This window comes from Rhinoderma darwinii, chromosome 6, assembly GCF_050947455.1.
Source record: "Rhinoderma darwinii isolate aRhiDar2 chromosome 6, aRhiDar2.hap1, whole genome shotgun sequence".
NCBI lineage: Eukaryota > Metazoa > Chordata > Amphibia > Anura > Rhinodermatidae > Rhinoderma > Rhinoderma darwinii.
This window is the reverse complement of record NC_134692.1, coordinates 84,690,810-84,713,331: the sequence shown is the minus strand read 5'-3', so window position 1 is coordinate 84,713,331 and position 22,522 is coordinate 84,690,810. Positions and strand designations below refer to the sequence as shown.

Below are 22,522 nucleotides of genomic sequence, written 5' to 3'. Positions count from 1 at the left end.
AAAATGGGGTCACTTTTGGTGGGTTTCCATTGCTTTGATACCTCTGAGGCTCTGCAAATGCGACATGGCACCCGAAAACCAATCCAACAAAATCTGGACTCCAACAAACATATAGCGCTCCTTTCCTTCTGAGCCCTCCCATGGGCCCAAACGGCAGTTTATCACCACAAATGGGGTACTGCCACACTAAGGACAAATTGGGCAATAAAATGGGGTATTTTGTTCCCTGTGAAAATAAGAAATTTTGATCACAAATGACATTTTATTGGAAAAAATGACATTTTTTTCATTTCAGAGCCCAATTCAAATACGTGCTGTGAAAAAAATGTGCGGTAAAAATGGTAACAACAACCCTAAATGAATTCCTTGAGGGGTGTAGTTTACAAAATGGGGTCACTATTGGGGGATTCCTACTGTTTTGACACCTCAACACCTCTTCAAACCTGGCATGCTGCCTAAAATATATTCTAATAAAAAAGAGGACTCAAAATGCACTAGGTGCTTCTTTGCTTCTAGGGCTTGTCTTTTAGTCCACGAGCGCAGTAGGGCCACATGTGGGACATTTCTAAAAACGGCAGAATCTGGACAATACATATATAGTAGTGTTTCTCTGGTAAAACCTTCTTTGTTACAGAAAAAAAAATGAATAAAATTGAAATTCAGCAAGAAAAATGAAATTTGCAAATTTCACCTCCACTTTGCTTTAATTCCTGTGAAATGCCTGAAGGGTTAAAAAACTTTCTAACTGCTGTTTTGAATACTTTGAGGGGTCTAGTTTTTAAAATGGGGTGTTTTATCAGGGTTTCTAATACATAGGCCCCTCAAAGCCACTTCAGAACTCAAGAGGTACCATAAAAAAAAGGCTTTTGAAATTTTCTTAAAAATATGAGAAATTGCTGTTTATGTTCTAAGCCTTGTAACGTCCAAGAAAAATAAAAGAATGTTCAAAAAACGATGCCAATCTAAAGTAGACATATGGGAAATGTGAACTAGTAACTATTTGGGGTGGTATAACCGTCTGTTTTACAAGCAGATGCATTTAAATTCTGAAAAATGCAATTTTTTCAAAATTTTCTCTAAATTTTGCAATTTTTCACCAATAAACACTGAATATATCGACCAAATTTTACCACGAACATGAAGCCCAATGTGTCACGAGAAAACAATCTCAGAATCGCTTGGGTAGGTTTAAGCATTCCGACGTTATTACCACATAAAGTGAAATATGTCAGATTTGAAAAATGGGCTCTGAGCCTTAAGGCCAAAACTAGGCTGCGTCCTTAAGGGGTTAAAGACAGTCTCCGTAAGGGCCATATTCGTCCATCTACTTCTGTTTGCAGTTTTTTTCTTTGTTGAAAAGAAAGAAGGCGATTTAAGACCCGGTAAATACGATTACCGTTTAGAACCAATATCCTCCTCCTCTCATCCCGAACCTGTTTAATCAGATCTCAGGAGCCAAGTGGTTCTCTAAACTAAATTTACACGGGGACGACAATTTGGTTTGCATCTGCAAAGGTGATGAGTTTAAGACAGCATTTAATATTCAGAAAGTCATTATGAGTATTTGGTCAAGCCTTTTGGTTTAAGTAATGCTCCAGAGGTTTTTCAAAACCTGGTTAATGATATTTTCATAAATTTTATTGGACGTTTTGTGGTTGTGTATCTGGACGATATTCTTGTGTTTTCTTCCAATTGGTCCTCTCGTGTTCAACATTTAAGGTCCGTCCTTCCCAAGTACTGAGGCAAAATAGTCTTTTGCAAAATTGAAAAATTTATTTTTGGAGTACAGGTAGTTAATTTTTTGGGATATGTGCTGTCTCCTCATGATTTTCGTATGGACTCCACTAAGGTTCAGGAAATTCTTGATTGGGTCTAACCCGTTTCACTAAAAGCTTTGCAGAGGTTTGTGGGTTTTGCTAATTATTACCGAAAATGTATTCAGAATTTTTCCTCCATTGCCAAACCTTTGACGGATCTTACAAAAGTGGGTTCTGAACGTACAAATTGGAAACCTAGTGAAGTCTCCGCCTTTGAAATATTAAAGCAGTGTTTTATAAAAGTGCCTGTACTTGTTCAACCTGATCTATCTAGCCCCTTTATTGTGGAGGTTGATGCTTCAGAAATAGGTGTGGGGGCTGTGTTATCTTCTGTATTGACTAATTTGCGTTCCTGTGCTTTTTTTTCTCACAAATTTTGTGCCACTGAAAAGAATTATGATATAGGTAATCGTGAGCTTCTGGCTATTAAGTGGGCGTTTGAAAAATGGTGCAACTTTCTAGAGGGGGCTAAACATCAAATTAGTGTACTGACTGACCATAAAAACCTGACTTTTTTTAAATAAGCCAAAATACTCAATCCCAGGCAGGCTAGGTACGCCTTGTTTTTTTTTTTGTTTTTTTTTTACCAGATTTGACTTTATTGTAACCTACAGACCCGGGTCCAAAAATGTCAGAGCTGACAAATTATCTAGAAGTTTCTGTTCCTCACAAGTCCCCGACATTCATCCTGAGCCTATTCGATCTAAAGGAATAGTGATTTCTGCAATATCGCCTGACCTTGCAACTGAGATTAAAGTATGTCAACAACTTGCTCTGCAAACCATTCCTGTGGGGAGGTTGTTTGTACTTCCTCAGTTCAGATTTAGTTTACTGAATGAGTTACATGATTCTGTTTTTTTTGTGTGGCCATCCAGGGATAACTGGGACTAACAGATTAGTCTCGTGGCTCTATTGGTGGCCGTCTTTGTCTCGTGATGTGAGTTCCTATGTCTGCGCTCACGCTAAGACTCCTCGAACTCGTCCTAAGGGTGAACTGCTGCCATTGTCTGTTCCAAAGGAACCTTGGTCTCATCTGTCCATGGATTTTATCACGGATTTGCCTCCCTCTGAAGGAAAAACTGTAATTTGGTTTGTGGTAGACCGTTTCAGTAAAATGTGTTATTTCATTCCTTTGCCTAAACTCCCTGATTTCAAGACTTTGTCTAAATTATTTGTTGATCAATAATAATAATAATAATCTTTATTTATATAGTGCCAACATATTACGCAGTACTTTACAATTTAGAGGGAACATGTGATCAAGTGGTCTGCATGGTATTCTGGAAAATATTGTCTCTGATAGTGGTGTACAATTTGTGGCTAGCTTCTGGAGAGCTTTCTGTAAGTAAATGTACAGTAACTGTACCTGTAACTGTAAGTAAAAGTAACTTAGTGTACCTGTAACTGTAAGTAAAAGTAACTTAGTGTACAGTTATCGTTTTCTTCTGCATTCCATCCTGAGACTAATGGACAAACTGAGTGCATTAATCAAACCTTGGATCAGTATCTTAAGTGTTATATTGCTGATAAGCAGGTTGAATGGGTCTCATATCTTCTATTAGCGGAATTTGCCATACATAAATCGCCACCATGTATCTCTTGATACCTTTCCGTTTCTCTGTAATGATGCTTTTAATCCTCGTATTGGTTCATTTTCCAACTCTTCTAGTGATAACCCTGAGGTGGAAGTTGAATCACATAAACTGTGCACAGTTTGGGGTCATGTTCAATTGAACCTGAAGAACTCCCAAGTTACTCAAAAGAAAAATGCTGACAAGAAACGTACGGTGGGTCCAGAGTTTGGTGTGGGGCAAAGGGTGTGGCTTTCTACTAAAAAATCTCAGACTGAAAGTACCGTCTCGCAAGTTTGCACCTAGGTTTATTGGTCCATATGAAATTGTTGAAATTATTAATCCATTATCTTTTCGTCTGGCTCTTCCTATTTCGTTTAAGATTCATGATGTTCTTCACAAATATCTCCTTAAAAAATTTCTTCCACCATCTAATCCCCGCAATAAACCTCCTCCTCCAGTTCAAGTGGAAGGAGATGTGGAGTTTGAGGTTCAGAGAATCGTGGATTCCAGAAGGGTCAGGGGTATTCTCCAGTACTTGGTGTACTGGAAGGGGTATGTGCTGGAGGAACAAACTTGGGTTCCGGCCTATTCTGTACATGCTAATCGTCTAGTTAAAAGCTTTCATTTAAAGTTTCCTTTGAAAGCTTGGTCGAGGTTTAAGGGTCCAGTGGCCCCTCGTAGTAAGGGGGGTACTGTTATGAAGCGTCTCTGTCTTTAAGATTGCCATGACTACTGATCTAGCTTCTGAGAGGTTCTGTTTACTTCCTGAGCTTATCCCACTTCCCTGTCTTCTTCCTGTTAGGTGTAGGATGGGGTATATATTCCTGGCCTCCTCCCTCTTTCTTTAATTGTGAATTTTCTCCTTACTTAGGTGTTGTGATCAAGCTCTCACTTAGCCTGTGCCCTAGACTTCTGTACTTCTTGGAAACTGACCTCGACTTGTCTCTCGTTAACCCCTTCGTTACCGATTTTGATTATCTGCTCCCGGCTGGCTCTGACCTCTGCTGTACCTGATTTTCACTCGCTCTGTTTTGGACTGTTTACCCTCTGACTGTCTGGTTACCTGTTCAGGTATAGCCTGTATTGAACCCCTTATCCAACACTGAACTCTGTTAGAACAACCTGGGTTCTGTGTAGCAAAAACCATCCCGCCTTAAGGTGGGCTCTGGCGAATGCCTCAGAGTAGCCTTAGATTCTGTCGATCAGAGTTGTGACGGATTTAGGGTTGCGTTTTATTTGCAAGCTTACTCCCGAAAGTCTCCAGCAGCACATTGGGAATTGCACAACCAGTGATTCCATAACAGCCATGTTCTGAGAGCCTTAACTTTATTTTTCTGCCCACGGAGCTGTGTGAGGGCTTGTTTTCTGCGAACAAGCTGCAGTTTATCGTTGGTTTGGTTTTGGGGCTCAAACAACTTTTTGATCACTTTTTATGAACTTTTTTTGGAGGAAGGATGCCAGAAAACGACAATTCTGAAATGGTTTTTTAGATTTATTTTTTTTCTGGCATTGCGGGATAAATAATGATTTCCGTTTTGGACCTATCGTTACAGATGTGGTGAAACCATTCATGAAAAGTTTCTTAATATTTAAAAAAAAATTCTAATAAGGGACTTTGTAGGTGGGAAAAAAACACATTTTTGATTTTTTTGTTCCTTTACTTTTTAATTTTTACATCTCCAAAATGCTTATTTAACTTTTTATATTTAATTTTTGTCCCAGTAGGGCACTTGTACATGTGAGCCTTTGATTGCTTCTTTAAAGCATTGAAATACTTCTGTGTTGCAATGTATTATGCCTATTAGTATTACACTGATATGCAAGCCTACTAGACTGGCTGTCAAAGCAAACCATCGGCTCCAATTTCTATTGATCACAGCATTTAAGGGGTTAGAGGGCAGATACCAGAGCTAGTTTGTTACAGCTGACATCCACTGCTGATGGTGTCTATCACTGTGCATACAAATATGGCAGATTGCGCTAACCCTTTGCAGCAGTGCCGGATACGGCGCATGTCACCAAAAGGTTAAATGATTCCAATTAAAAATTGTTCTTTATTGCGTGAATTAATGACTATATAATTGGAGGGAAACCCTTTTAAGGCCTCTTGCACATGGTCAGAATACAATCCATACAACCTCTGTGTTGTAATACAGCAACAATAGATCATAAAAACATTTTTAACCATACCAGGTACATTCTTGGACAGAAGAGACAGATTTCAACATCAACTGTAGTAGTCTACATTAAAAGATATTACTCACTCAGAGTCCCTCCTCCTTTGTAGCTTTGCCAGTTCCCTTTGCTTCTCTTTGTATTGTCTCTGCAGCTCTGCAAGCTTTACCCTACAATCAAGCTCTACTGAGTCCATGTCCTCAATTGAAGATGTGATTGAAAAATGCTGCATAAAAAAAGTTCAGAAAGTGTCTTTCAAATAGAGTAATTACTAGAAGATTCAAATAGAAATGAAACAGCTGCTTAACAGTAGTAGAATACAAATGCTCTTTAACAGCATTTTTCCCAAAAAAGACGTTAAAGCAGATCTATTGTCATACTATGCTGCATTGTTTAAAGGGGTTTACCGAGTTTTAAAAATTCATGGTCTATCTTTAGGATATATTTGATATATCAATTCGATATCAATATTAGATCGGTGGGGTCTGACTCTTGGCACCCCCACTGATCAGCTATTTTAACCCCTCCCCGACATCCGCCGTATATATACGGCGAATGCCGGGTGGGGGAATATGGAGCGGGCTCACGGGCTGAGTCCGCTCCATAGAGCGAGTGTGTCGGCTGTGTGTTACAGCCGACACTTCCGGGTTACGAGCGGGATCACGTTTTAGCGCGATCCCGCTTGTTTAACCCGTTAAATGCCGCGTTCAATAGAGATGACGCCATTTCAATTACTAAAAACAGGGGGGCGACCCCCTGTAACGTCTCAATGGCCCCCCCGCGGCGAGATCGGGGGGAGCTGTAGGTTCGCACGGCTGCACGGCTCCCCTACTCCAGCAGGGCTTCATAGGAGACTGTCAGAATCACGATATACTGCAATACATTACAACGCAATCGCGGGGGGGGGCGATGGTTGCTATGGCTGCCTGGGGGCTTATTGAACACCACCAGGTCCACCATCTTTGTACACCTTTGAATCACGATATACTGCAATACATTAGTATTGCAGTATATCGTGCAAGCGATCTAACGATCGCTGGTCGAAGTCCCCTAGGGGGACTAATAAAAAAATGTAAAAATGAGTTAAATAAAGTAGGGTTTTTTGTGTAAAAAAAAGATAAAAAATTAAAAGTTCAAAAAACCCCCCTTTTCCCATTTTCCCCCTAGAGCATAGTAAAAAATTAAATAAATAAACATAATTGGTATTGCCACGTCCGTAAAAGTCTGAACTATCACAACATATCATTATTTAACCCGCACGGTGAACGCCGTAAAAAAAAAAAAAAATTGTAAACGCCAGAATCTCTATTTTTTGTTCACCTAATCTCCCACAAAAAATGAAATAAAAAGTGATCAAACCGTCACATTTACACCAAAATGGTATTATTAAAAACTACAGCTTATCCCGCAAAAAAATAAGCCCTTATAGCACTTAATCGATGAAAAAATAAAGAAGTTACGGCTCTCGGAATTTGGCGAAACAAAAGAAATTTTCTTTTTTACACTTCGGTTTTTACTTGTAAAAGTGCTAAAATATAGAAAAAACTATACATATTTGGTATCGGCGTAATCGTATTGACCCATAGAATAAAATTAACATGTTGTTTTAGTTGTACAGTGAACTTCGTAAAAATGACGCGCAAAAAAACATGGAGGAATCGCTGTTTTTTTCATTTTCTACCCCACAAATATTTTTTTCCCCGTTTTCTAGTACATTATATGGCAAAGTAAATGGTGCTACGAAAAACTACAACTCGTCCCGCAAAAATCAAGCCCTCATAGTACTATATCGACGGAAAAATAAAGGTGTTATGGCCTTTGGAAGGTGGGGAGGAAAAAACGAAAATGAAAATCTGAAAAAGGGCTGCGGCGTGAAAGGGTTAAGGGGCCGCAGCGCTCATACAAGAGCTGCAGCCTCTTCAATGTTTACAAATGTAACGGCGTGAGCAAAGTATGAACAAGAAGAAAACCATGTAAACAAGAAGAGGCTACTGCGCTCAGATAAGCGCAGCGGCCCCATCAAACAGCAGATCGACGGTGGTGCTAAGAGTCGGACCCCCACCAATTGAATATTGATGGCCACTCCTAAGGACAGGCCATCAATTCTGAAAAACCAGATAACCCTTTAAGGTCTGCTGCACTTTTTTCCCAAGCGGCTCAAAAAATATTGTAGCTTGCAAAGAATATAGCAGGCTCTAGTTATGAATCTACTGTATTCATGAGGAGTTAAACCCCCTCCCACCCTTCACAGCAGTGATTGATGGCTGCCTTGTATGCAGTCAGATATTCTCAGCCAACCCTCTCATAAATACAGCGTACTCATAACTATGAGACTGCTGTATTCTTTGCTAGCTACAATATTTTTGGTGCCGCTTTGGCTAAGAGTGAACTCTCCATACATGACAGCATGGCCTGATAACAGATCCGCTTTAATGGCATATCGACTAAATAAGTCATAAAAAGTCAGATAGCGGTGATCCTAATGCTTGATCGCCTCAAATATAAAGTCGCATTAGTAGCCATACAGGCGTGTTTACTCTCTATTAAATATAGCATATCTAGCTCAAATCTTTAGGCCCTGTTCACACAGAGTTTTTAAACACTGATTTTGCTGCAGAAACCGTGTCTGAATCAGCGCCAAAAAATTAAACTGAAATTGCCTCCCATTGATTTCAATGGCAGGCAGAGGTGTTTTCTTTTCCTGGGTGGCTTTTTTTATCCGCAGTTTCCGCATCTGACCTTCCATTGAATTAGTGGGAGGCAGAAAGCACCTGCGTCATTTGTTTCTAAGTGTTTTTCACAGTGATTTTTTTTGCCCGCAGTCCTTGCATTAGATTCAATAGCCACGGGCAAAAAACGCTGTTAAAAAATGCTTAAAAATACATGCAGGCAGTTCAAAATCTGCATCAAAATTCCTGAAGGAATTTGGATACAATTTTTTTCTGCCTGCAGAAAGCTCAGTGTGAACAGGGCCTTAATGAGAAAACACCTATAAAATGTGCAATTTGGCAGAAATCGAATGCAATGTAATGATTTCTAAGTGTGGGGTAAAACAGTGCTTAACAAAATCCAGTCAAACAAAAAAAATCAGGATGAAATTATTGTGTCAATTGCGCAATGGTAAGCGTATGCTCCAGATTTTTCATTTTCATGCTAAAATTTGCACTGGATGAGGCTTAGAAAAAAAACATTTACTTCCATTTACGGTACTATTAGTGCAGAATTTGGCTATTGAAAATCTGCAACAATTTTTCAGCGTGTGAACCCACCCTAATATATGTCAAGTAACTGCATCTCAACAACGTTATCTTTTTTTTTTTTTAAAGGTAAATTTTATTACGACCTTAAAAAAATTGGTACTGGTACAAAAGATGCACATCAGAATTAGCAGACACAATAAGTATAACAAAAGTACCAAATTGTAAAAGGTCAGGTAGAGAACAAAAATATAAGGATACATTTCTTCATATATAAATTTAGTTATATAAACAAAGAACTAAAACAAAACCCTAACGCTTCGTTCACATCTGCGTCAGGGCTCCATTCCGACGTTCCGTATAGGAATCTAGGGAAAGACTTCATATTGAACAAATTAAAACCCGTTACTGTAAGGGGAACTTGTTTCCACCCATAAAAGTCAGCCTTAAGATGCTGTAACAGGGGAGAGAATATTCTCAGGTATAAAACTATGAGCATTAGAAAAAAGGAGGAGGAGAACCTCCAGCTCACCTTGTGAGTACAAGTGGGTGTACTATGGTCTTCGCACGGATCCTCGCGTCGGCACGCGTCGTGTGGGATACAAGAGAAAACAGATAGTTTGGATCCAGCGTAACTGCAACTAAAAAGGAACTTGTTCCAAGTTTAATGAATTGTATTAAAAGAGGTCAATCGGCATGATGTCCTCAAGTGCTGGGAGAGAAGTGAGAGGATGGATGAAGCCTACGCGTTTCAAACGCTAGCTGCGTTCTTAGTCATGGCTGTAAGAACGCAGCCATGTCTAAGAACGCAGCTAGCGTTTGAAACGCGTAGGCTTCATCCATCCTCTCACTTCTCTCCCAGCACTTGAGGACATCATGCCGATTGACCTCTTTTAATACAATTCCTTAAACTTGGAACAAGTTCCTTTTTAGTTGCAGCTACGCTGGATCCAAACTATCTGTTTTCTCTTATGAGCATTAGAACTAATCACTACCCCAAGATATGTAATTTTATCTGCCATTGTAGAGGAAACGGAAGTCAAACATCTTTGGCCGTTGCATCTACCGCCATTACCAATGATTTCGACCAATTCACATGTGATTCGCAGAAAGAGGCAAATGTGTGAAATAGAGTCAATAATGTCCGTAAAAACGGACTTGGATCGTTGAGGAATACAAGCGTATCATCAGCATAAAAAGGGACATACCACCCAGCGCAAAGCATTTTATGTCGGGCAAACTTCTTATAGCCAGAGCAATAGGTTCAATAGCCAATGCAAAGAGGGAGGAGAACAACGGGCATCCCTGTCTAGTCCCCTTAGCCAGGGTAAAGGAAAGGGAGATATGGCATTTAGTTTTGACACTATAGGTTGGGAGTACAGAAGACGTATGAATTGGATAAATCTCGGTTCAAATCCAAATTGACTTAGTACAGACCACAGATATAGCCATTCCAGCTAATCTTTTTTCCTTCTAGGAAATGATCTAAGCTTTTTTTAAAGCGGTCTACTGTAGCTACTGTGACCAGCTCCTGCGGTAGACTATTTAATAGATTCACAGTTCTCACAGTAAAGAAGGCTTGTCGCCTCTGTAGATTGAACCTTTTTTCTCCAGATGGAGGGAGTGCCCCCTTGTTTTTTGAGGGGGCTTTACATGGAAACATATTTTTTGTATGTGCCATTCATATATTTATATAAGCTAATCATGTCCCACCTTAGTCGTCTCTTTTCAAGGCTAAATAGGTTTAAGTATTTTAATCTTTCCTCATAACTTAGATTCTTCCATGCTCCTTATTAGCTTTGTATCTCTTCTTTGTATTTTTTCCAACTCCAGGGCATCCTTTCTATAAACTGGAGGCCAGAACTGAACGGCATATTCTAGATGAGGCCACACTAATGCTTTGTAAAGTAGTAATATTATATCCCTGTCACGCAAGTCCATGCCTCTTTTAATACACGACAATATCTTGCAGGCCTTTGAAGAAGCTGATTAACATTGAATGCGGATATTTAAATTATAATCTACAAGTACACCCAGATCCTTCTCAACAAGTGACTCCCCCAGTGTAGCTCCCCCTAGGACATATGATGAATGCAGATTGTTGGTACCCAGATGCATAACTTTACATTTATCTACATTAAACTTAATTTGCCAAGTGGATGCCCAAACACTTCGTGTGTTCAAATCATCTTTCAGTTTACAAACATCTTCCATAGACTGAACAATACTACATAGCTTGGTGTCATCTGCAAAAATAGAAATGGTGTTATTAATCCCATCCTCTATATCATTAATAAATAAGTTGAATAATATTGGTCCCTGTACGGAACCCTGGGGTACACCACTTATAACCAGGGACCATTCAGAGTAGGAATTATTGACTACAACTCTCTGGATACGGTCCTTGAGCCAATTCTTAATCCAATTCCAAATATACTGTCTAAACCTATAGTCCTTAATTTACCCATTAGACGTCTATGAGGGACAGTATCAAATGCCTTTGCAAAGTCCAAAAATACTATATCCACAGCGGCCCCTCTGTCTAAGCTTCACCTCTTCATAAAAACAAATCAAGTTTGTTTGACAACTTCTATCCTTCGTAAAAATGTGCAGGCTGTCACTTATAATACTATTGTCACATAATCCTGTATATAGTCCCTCAATAGCCCCTCAAAAATTTTCCCCACAATGGATGTTAAGCTTACTGGTCTATATTTACCCGAGGAAGACCTAGAACCCTTTTTTAAAATAGGCACCACATTTGCCCTACGCCAGTCTCTTGGCACTATACCAGTCACTAGACAATCTTTAATTATTATGAAGAGGGGGACAGAAATAACTGAACTAAGCTCTTTAAGAACTCTAGGGTGTAACCCATCTGGTCCCGGGGCCTTGTGTACATTTATTTTATTTAACTTAACTTCGACCATATCTACAGGGTGGGCAATTTAATACGTTAAAACCAAGCACACCATTGTTTTTCTTGTGAAATTCTCGATAAGTTTGATGTGTCACATGACCCTCTTCCCATTGAAAAAACAAAAGTTGGATACAAAATGGCCGACTTCAAAATGGCCGCCATGGTCAACACCCAGCTTGAAAAGTTTCCCCCCTCCCATATACTAATGTGCCACAAACAGGAAGTTAATATCACCAACCATTCCCATTTTATTTAGGTGTATCCATATAAATGGCCCACCCTGTACATTCAGCCAATTCAGTATATCAATTGACAGGGGCGTAGCTAGGGGGGGGCAGGCGGGGCACGTGCCCCGGGCGCAGCTCAGAGGGGGGCGCCAGCACCACCTCCTTCACTATAATTGTACCTGTGTCGCAAGGACACAGGTACAATTAGAAGCAATGAATGACCGGGCACGTTCCGTGCCCGGCCATTCAGCGCCTCTCCACGAATGAAGCGACTGGTACCTTTTGTACCAGTGACGCTTCCGTCGATGAAAGGCGCTGACTGACTGGCAGGGAAAGTCATCCTGCCCAGCCAATCAGCGCCTTTCATAGACGCTGTGTTCAACCCCCTGGAGACCTGCGCAGAAGAGAGCAGGTCTCCATGGCTGCCGAACGGCGTGGGAGCGGGAATAAGGTGAGTTTGAATATTTATTTTTAAAATTGTAATAGAAGTGTGTGTCTGTGGGGGAGGGGGGGCTATATCTACAGGGGTGGGCTATATACAGGGGGACTATATCTACAGGGGGGCTACATCTACAGGGGTGGGCTATATGCAGGGGGACTATATCTACAGGGGTGGGCTATATACAGGGGGACTATATCTACAGGGGTGGGCTATATACAGGGGGACTATATCTACAGGGGGTGGGCTATATACAGGTGGACTATATCTACAGGGGGTGGGCTATATACAGGGAGACTATATCTACAGGGCTGGGCTATATACAGGTGGACTATATCTACAGGGGTGGGCTATATACAGGTGGACTATATCTACAGGGGGTGGGCTATATACAGGGGGACTATATCTACAGGGGGTGGGCTATATACAGGGGGGCTATATCTACAGGGGTGGGCTATATACAGGGGGACTATATGCAGGTGGACTATATCTACAGGGGGGGCTATATGTACAGGGGTGAGCTATATATAGGGGGACTATATCTACAGGGGGTGGGCTATATACAGGTGGACTATATCTACAGGGGGTGGGCTATACACAGGGGGACTATATCTACAGGGCTGGGCTATATACAGGTGGACTATATCTACAGGGGGTGGACTATATACAGGTGGACTATATCTACAGGGGGTGGGCTATATACAGGGGGACTATATGTACAGGGGGTGGGCTATATACAGAGGGACTATATCTACAGGGGGTGGGCTATATACAGGGGGGCTATATCTACAGGGGTGGGCTATATACAGGGGGACTATATGCAGGTGGACTATATCTACAGGGGGGCTATATGTACAGGGGTGAGCTATATATAGGGGGACTATATCTACAGGGGGTGGGCTATATACAGGTGGACTATATCTACAGGGGGTGGGCTATACACAGGGGGACTATATCTACAGGGCTGGGCTATATACAGGTGGACTATATCTACAGGGGGTGGGCTATATACAGGTGGACTATATCTACAGGGGGTGGGCTATATACAGGGGGACTATATGTACAGGGGGTGGGCTATATACAGAGGGACTATATCTACAGGGGGTGGGCTATATACAGGGGGGCTATATCTACAGGGGTGGGCTATATACAGGGGGACTATATCTACAGGGTGGACTATATCTACAGGGGGTGGGCTATATACAGGTGGACTATATCTACAGGGGGTGGGCTATATACAGGGGGACTATATCTACAGGGCTGGGCTATATACAGGTGGACTATATCTACAGGGGGTGGGCTATATACAGGTGGACTATATCTACAGGGGGTGGGCTATATACAGGGGGACTATATCTACAGGGGGTGGGCTATATACAGGGGGGCTATATCTACAGGGGTGGGCTATATACAGGGGGACTATATCTACAGGGGGGCTATATACAGGGGGACAATATCTACAGGGGGGGCTATATCTACAGGGGTGGGCTATATACAGGGGGACTATATCTACAGGGGGTGGGCTATATACAGGGGGACTATATCTACAGGGCTGGGCTATATACAGGTGGACTATATCTACAGGGGGTGGGCTATATACAGGTGGACTATATCTACAGGGGGTGGGCTATATACAGGGGGACTATATCTACAGGGGGTGGGCTATATACAGGGGGACTATATCTACAGGGGGCTATATACTGGGGTGGGCTATCTACAGGGGGACCATATCTACAGGGGGTGGGCTATATACAGGTGGACTATATCTACAGGGGGTGGGCTATATACAGGGGGACTATATCTACAGGGGGCTATATACTGGGGTGGGCTATCTATGGAGCACCATATACAGGGGTGGGCTTTAGCTACAGGGGGGCTATATAGTATATAGCCCCCTGTAGATATAGCCCACCCCTGTAGATATAACCCACCCCTGAAGATATGGTCCCCTTGTAGATATGGTCCCCCTGTAGATAGCCCACCCCTGTAGATAGTTCCCCTGTAGATATAGCTCAACCCTGTATATAGTCCCCCTGTAGATATAGCCCACACCTGTATATAGTATCCCACAAATAGCTCCCCCTATAGTGCTCCACAGAAAGCCCACCCCTGTATATAGCCCCCTTGTACATATAGTCCACCCCTGTATATAGTGCTCCACAGATAGCCCACCCTTGTATATAGTATATACAAGGGTGGGCTATCTGTGGAGCACTATATACAGGGGTGGACTATCTAGTGGAGAACTATATACAGGGGTGGACTATCTGTACAAGGGGGGCTATATACAGGGGTGGGCTATCTGTGAAACACTATATACAGGGGTGGACTATATGTGGAGCACTATATACAGGGGTGGGCTATATCTACAGGGGGCTATATACAGGGGTGGGCTATCTGTAGAGCACTATAGGGGGAGTTATTTGTGTGACACTATACAGGGGTATGGGGGCACTATCTACAGGGGCTCTATGGCAGGCACTATCTACAGGGGGCTCTATGGCAGGCACTATCTACAGGGGGCACAGTGTGTGTGTGTGTAGGACACGGTGTATGGTGCTATTATAATTAGAGGTGCAGTGTATGGCGCGATTATATTTAGGGGCGTAGTGTGTGGTATAATGATAACTTTATATTTATTTATAGGTGCAGAAATGTTGGAAAAGTGAGAAGCTGAAGACATCTGAGCAGCAAACTGCAGAAATGGTCTGTGACCGGGAGAAGCCACAATAGAGGTCTGGACCGGATGGAGAAAAAGAACTAGAATCTGAGACGTCACCGGTGAGTCACTTAATGTAAATGTTCATTCTGCCTCTAATCAGCACTGTAGTCACTGTATGATCTGAAGCGAGATGATGGGTGATATGATTATGATAGGATTTATTTTTTGTGAAACGGCATCTCTCAGCATATCCTTATCATTGTTTGGGCCATGCTGGGAGCTGTAGTTTTACGTCGTACAAACCTATATGGCAGGGGTTGCACTAAATTGAGCTGTATTTGTGCTGGTGTTGTATATATGTAGTGAGCTTGCTTCTGGGGCTGTATATATGTACTGAGCTTGGTTCTGGTGTTGTGTATAGAACCATGTTGCGTGTAAAATGTACTAATGCTCGCGTTACATAAAAATAAATGACATGTCGATTGGTAGAGAAAACAAACACGGCGAGGGGGAAGGAGATGTCGGGAAAGAGGTTGGGGGGGGGGGGGGGGCGCCAAACTGAATCTTTGCCCCGGGTGCTGGAGAACCTAGCTACGCCTCTGTCAATTGATATATTAACAGCACTGGCATCGGCTACATCAGCTGCTCTTTCTTCTGTTGTATATACAGAGCTAAAGAACCCATTTAGTAACTCTGCCTTTTCTTGATCCCCTGTGACCAACTCTCCATTACCACTATTTAGGGGTTGTACGTGTTCAAACCTTGTCTTTTTTTCATTTACATACTTGAAGAATTTTTTGGGATTTATTTTATTATCATTGGCCACCTGCCTTTCATTTTGTATTTTTGCTGATTTTATTACCCTTTTACAGATTTTATTAAACTCTTTATAATTTACAAAGGCTACAGCTGTACCCTCAGATTTGTATTTTTCAAATGCCCTTTTTTGTCATATATTGCCCCTTTTACAGGAGGTTTAACCGATGTGGGGTTTAATTTTAGTCGTTTATACTTGTTACCTATAGGAATACATTTTTCACTATAATTACCCAAAGTAGATTTTAAAATCTCCCATTTATCATTTGTACCATTATTTAACATTAGTTCTCCCAGTCTATATCCTATATTGCAGCCCTCATCCTGGGGAAATTGGCCTTCTTAAAATTAAGTGTTTAAGTGCCTGTGATTGTTTTTTTACAGTATGGGTAAAATATGACTATATTGTGATCACTGTTACAGAGATTTTCACAAACATTGACATTCCCAACAAGCTCCGTGTCACGATAGGTGTGTGGACCCACTGGGCCGTACTGCCGTAGCAGGATAGCAGCTGTCCAAGGCAAAGTCAATAGTTCGAGTACGGGTACCAGTGGCAATGCAGAGATTAGCGGAGGCTTGGATGGGACCTTGGTAGCAAGCAGACACCATGCGCGGTGAAATACAGCAGGCGTAGCATACGACAATCACGACTCCCACTCTCTACGGCACAGAAACAAGTTTGCACGGGTTACAGGATACGATATGCAGAGGTAAGCCATGCAGCCGGAAAATGTATTGGATGAAGAGGTCAGACAGTCCAGAAGCAGATGATAGACCCGTCAGCGAAATGAGTCGGTCCACCACCACCCAGACCGCACTGCATTCAGCAGAGGGAGGCAGGTCCGTGACAAAGTCCATAGCTATATGCTGCCAGGGAGCATTGGGCACAGACAGAGGATGGAGCAGGCTTGGAGTGAGCAACCTTGTTAGCTGCGCACACTGTGCAGGACGAGACAAAGTCCATTATGTCTTTAGGCAGCGTGGGTCACCAGAAATGACGGGCAATCAGGTCTCGGGTGACCTGGCAGTCTGGAGCTGTGTCCCAATTGAAGGATTCTCCTTCTGTCTGTCAAGCGCACAAAAGTCCTTCCCAGAGGGATGTCTCTTACTTACAGAGGGTTGACCGAGATGATGCAGGACGGATCAATGATATTTTATGGAGACTACATGGTGTCCTCTGTCTCGAACGACCTGGACAAGGCATCGTCCCTCACATTCTTGTCGCAGGGCAGTAGTGGAGCTCAAACTGGAACCGGGCAAAGAACAGCGACCACCTGGCTTGACGGGGGTTCAGTCGTTGGGCCGTCTGGAGATAGTTGAGGTTCTTGTGGTCAGTAAATATAAGGATGGGATGAACTGCACCCTGTAGTAGATGTTTCCACTCCTCCAGGGCCAATTTGACGGCCAGTAACTCTTGATCCCCAATCGAGTAGTTGCGCTCCACAGAAGAGAAAAGTTTAGCGTAATAGCCACATACCACTGCCTTGCCCTTGGGACCTCCATGGAACAGAAGTGCACCAACTTCAACAGAAGAGGCATCCACCTCCAACGAAAACTGTCGAGATACATCAGGATGATGGAGGGTAGAGGTTGACGTGAAGGCACTCTTCAGCCTATTAAATGCGGATTCCACTTCTGGAGTCCACACCTTGGCATTCATGCCTTTCTTGGTGAGGGTAGAGATGGGAGCTGTCAGTGAGGAGAAGATTGGGATGAACTGCCAGTACAAATTGGCGAATCCCAGGAAACGCTATATGGACATTTAGCCTTGAGGGCGTGGCCATTCCAGGATGGTCTTTACCTTCTCAGGATCCATCATGAGGCCTTGATCCAAGATGATGTAGCCCAGGAAGGGTAGAGCATGTCTCTCAAACATGCACTTCACCAGCTTGGCATACAGGCGATTCTCCCTTAATCGCAGCAAAAACTTGACGGAGATGTCTCTGATGAGTCATCGGATCTGGAGAAAAAAATCTAATGTCATCGTGATAGACCACAACACAGACATAGAGGAAGTCACGGAAGATGTAATTAACCAACACTTGGAAGACCGCAGGAGCATTACACAGGCCGAAGGACATCACCAGAAATTCATAGTGCCCGTCTCGGGTGCTAAATGCTGTCTTCCATTCGTCACCCCAGTCAATCCAGATTAGCTTGCAAGCCCCACGCAGGTCTAGCTTAGAAAAAATCTTGGCTCCTCGTATGCGGTCAAAAAGTTCTGAAATGAGTGGCAACGGATATCTATTTTTGACTGTGATCTGGTTGAGACCACCGAAGTCGATGCAGGGTCGAAGAGATCCATCCTTCTTTTTGACAAAGAAGAACCCGGCCCGGTCGGGGAGGAGGATTTTCGTATAAAACCCCTCTCCAAATTCTCCTTAATATAAGCGGACATAGACTGAGTTTCTGGCAAGGAGAGAGGGTATACCCTTCCACAAGTGAAGGGATACGTCAGGAACCAGATCAATAGGGCAATCATATAGCAGGTGTGGGGGCAGCATCTCTGCCTCCTTCTTGCTAAAGACATCCGCAAACTGAGTAGTGAGAGGGCAATGCTGCCAATGACGGACACTGGGAAGGCTGGGCCGGATGGATTTGCCCCAGGCAGCGGTTGAGGCACTTGGAACCCCACTGGAGAACCTCTCCAGAATTCCAGTCCAGAACTGGGGCATGTAGTCGGAGCCATGGCAGGCTCAGCAGCACAGGGATGATGGCCTTGGGCAGGACAAAAAACGAGATGAGCTGAAGGGATGAAGGGCTCCCACTTGGAGCTTCAGTGGTTTGGTCACAGCTACAATAGGGTCTGGCAGAGGCAGTCCATTCACAGAGGCCACGATCAAAAACCTCTCTAGGGGGGTTGTGGGCAGCTAGAGAAGATCCACCACGTCTATCCGAATGAAGTTAGCTGCGGATCCAGACTCCAGACATGTTGGCTTCTCGCTTTTCTAGCACCATCAACACCTATACCCCATCATCTAAACAAACTCGTAATCCACAGTGTACCAGACTTTAATAATGATCCCTTAGTGCTCGACACAATAAATGTGCCCCACCAGTAACCGTGCCCACTTTGTGCCCCCTGTACATAGCGCCACACATATCACCACCTTTTGGATAGTGCCACACAACCCCCCGTTGTAGATAGCACCACACATCCCCCCTTGTAAATAGTCCAACCCTGCCCCCCCTTGTAAACAGCTCCACACAGCCCCCCCCTTGTAAATGGTCCCACACTGACACCCATTGTACATAGCTACACACAGCCGCTCCTTGTAAATAGCTCCACACTACCCCCCTTGTACATAGCTCCACACTGCCGCCCTTGTAAATAGCACCACACTGCCACCCCTTGTAAATAGCACCACACCGCCCCCCTTGTAAATAGCACCACACCGCCCCCCCCTGTAAATAGCTCCACAAAGAAAACAGAGTGGAGAGCGATAGTGGTAACCTACCGCTACCACTCTACGCTCTGCCTAATGTGACTCATCGAGGAGCCGAGGTTGTCTTGCGACGGAGGTCCTCTTCTGGCTGGGGTCGGTGATGGCCCCGGGAGTGGACCAGTCAAGTCACCTGATCTGAGTCCCCTGACCTCATGTCGCTGACGTGAGGTCAGGTGACTGGATTGGTCCACTCTAGGCACCGACCTCACTTTACAGCATATTTTCAGATGCCACCCAACACATCCCCCGTACTCAAGACAGGTTTCATTCCAAATTGCAACATGTAGCAAAAAAACTGCAACAGAACTATAAGGTGTGCTTAAATGGTTAGGCCTCATGCCCACTTGTTATTTTCTTCTGTATGCTAACCGTTTTTTTAACGGATAGCACACTGACACATTCATTTCTATGGGGCCATGCACACTTCCGTTGTTTTAACGGAACCGTGTGGCCGTTCCGACAAAAATAGGACAGGTCCTACTCCTGTCCGTTTTTGACTGAACAGTCTCAGCCATTTCATTAATTTGGTACATTGAAACAACGGACTGCACACGGAAGCCATCCGTGTGCTGTCCATGCTTCACATATCCGTCGTTAGCGGCTGTGTGATGGCCAACGGAAGCGTGCATGAGGCCTTAGTGAAAGGGGGTAACCCCCTTTCCCTAGAATGCAGCAAGGATTCCCATATTAAATGAATAGGCTCAATAGAACTATAACATGGAAGACAGAAGTATTACGGCAATGTATCCTGGTCTCCCGACACCCATCACGACTGAAGATATCAGCGAGGAAGATCAAAATCTTTACATCGAAGCAAAGTTAGAAACATGAACCATGGTGTAATTTCCCTCTGTTTTGCACTTCCAACAGTCGGGAAAGACTCTCACATCATGGTTGGTATGTTTCAAAGGTCCCTGTTTCCTTGCAAGTTCTAGCAATTTATCCCTGTCTCTGAAATTCAGAAACTTGGCAATGAAAGTACGTGGCGGTGTCCCAGGTTAGAAGAGCTCTAGTCGGAATCCGATGTGCACTTACCACATAGAACATAGGAGAAAAGGAAGTATCCCCAAATGCTGATTTGAGCCAATTTTCCAAGAATGTAGTCTGGCTTTTCCACACCTTCAGGCAGGTAGATGAAGCGGATGTTACATCTATGCAAGCTGTAAAGGGAAGTGATTTATATATTTATATCTACGCACATGTGAGTGTAGATATATATATTTCTCCCTCTAGAAAGGTGTAGAGATAGAGGGAGAAGACATTGGACACATCCAATGCAGTCACACTGCCTGACCTTCCATCCCCCTCACCAGGTAATGATACACCCTGGGGGGTGAAAGCCATAAGAACAAATCCTGTATTTCCAGGAAGCAGGAAGTTCCAATTGCTTGCCAACACCTCGCCAGGTAATGAGATTCCATGAGGGAGCCATAAACCCATGCCCTCCCCCCTTGCATGTGCATGAGCATGTGATGTCACACAGATGTGCACAGACAAGGTATAAGAGGGTCAACTGTCCCACACTCACTCTCTTGTTTCCTGCCTCCCTCAAGACACACCAACTCACCGACTTGGACCACATCAACCACTAAGTATCCACGTGTAGCAGCAGCTACACGTTACGCTCTCCCCTTCCTTACTTCAACACTTTACCTGCATATCCCCTGGTACCTATATATCCCCTGTTTTATCCTTTCCCACCATTTACCTACTATCCCCTGGCATACAGCAACCCATTCCCCTTGTTAACCCTTTATCCTTTTGAGTCCCTAAGTTAACCCTTGCTATCTGTGGTAACCCTTGCTTCCCTAAGTAACCCTTGCAGTAACCCTTGCTGTCCCTAGTATCCCTTGCTACCTGATTAACCCTTAGTGTACAGGGATAGTTATTGCTAGGAGGGAGTGGGACAGAAACAGTGAGCACGTGTGTTGTGTTGTATTGTAACGTAACTTTATTGATATGTATGTTTAGGTAAGTTGGTGGTGGTATAACGTATACCGTGTTTATACTGTACTACGTATAGTGTGGATATACTCAGTATATATTACCTTGTTAAATGTATTGGGGTATGCTGATACTATACTGTGATCAGTTACTGTGTTCTGTGTTTGGTGTATTATGTGTAAGTGTGATTATTGTTAGTAATAAATATTACCCTTTATTTACTATGCAATTGTATTACTGTACGGTCTTATACGCTTACGTAGCAGCAAAACAAGTCGATTAACGTTAGTATAAGGAAAAGGTAGGGGAACCCTACCCTAGTGACCCTGGTGACCCTGAATATAAAGGAGGTAGCAATGGCGGATGACACAAGCAAGTGAAATCCACCATTATACCAGCCCTTTAACACAAGCTGTTTTCCATGTCATCGATTTTAACCCGCTATGTGGACTGTTACGTTTCCAGAGTCTCGACCGTTTATCTCAGTGGAGTCACTAGATCTTCCAAATCAGAAATATGTTTCTCAGACTCAGTAGCTTTTTCACGTAGTGTATGCACGTCAACACTGAGAAGACCAAAGTCCGTCTCCCAGAGCAAGTCAGGATCTGGGAGAGAGGATAGAGGCAGATTATGCACCGGAGCTCCAGAAACACGTTCTCTCCCGCCTGAGTTCAGGCCACGCACCTTTCTTCCTAGTTAGTTCAGTTAGCAATAGAGTATACTCACGTTGTTTTGCAGTGAAAGCAGAGGGTTCAATAGTTCTAAGATATTCCACTTTCACCACCACTAAATCAGCCTCAAGACCAGCACAGTGTTTGGCCAATCCACGTCTATGCGAGGAGATGGCCCATATAACAGCCCCTTTAATATAGGCCTTGAAAGCATCCCATACCATTCCACTTTCTGCTGATCCTATACTGGAATTAAAAACAACCTGATATTTCAATTTCTAAGGAGGTCGCAACGTCTTTACACAGAGCCACAGAGGACTCAACCTCCAGATGTTATGCTTTGCCATATCTGGGAATCCCAAAGTGAATATTAGGGGGGAGTGATCAGAAATGCTTCTAAGAAAAAGATCTATAAGCAGGGGATTGACACATGTAAGCCAGGGATAGAGGATGGCGAGTATGCCAAACTTCCTGTAGGTGATATGTTGCAGCCTAGTTGGCAAGAGGAAAAGTACTACACGTAACCCCCCCCCCCCCGACCTATACAATTCAGAGCAAAGTGAGAGATTAAACTCCCCAAGAAACAGAAGCGGCGAATAACCCATGTCCATCACCAATACTATTATCACAT

General features: G+C 43.3%; 1 protein-coding gene across 1 annotated transcript in view; it reads right to left on the bottom strand.

Moving 5' to 3' along the window:
• Positions 1-22,522, bottom strand: part of TNRC18 (trinucleotide repeat containing 18) — a 778,682-nt gene that overhangs the window by 284,394 nt on the left and 471,766 nt on the right. Inside the window, exon 12 of the mRNA XM_075831538.1 lies at positions 5,656-5,792. Coding sequence (XP_075687653.1) covers positions 5,656-5,792 — 137 coding nt within the window. The remainder of the gene's footprint in view (positions 1-5,655; positions 5,793-22,522) is intronic.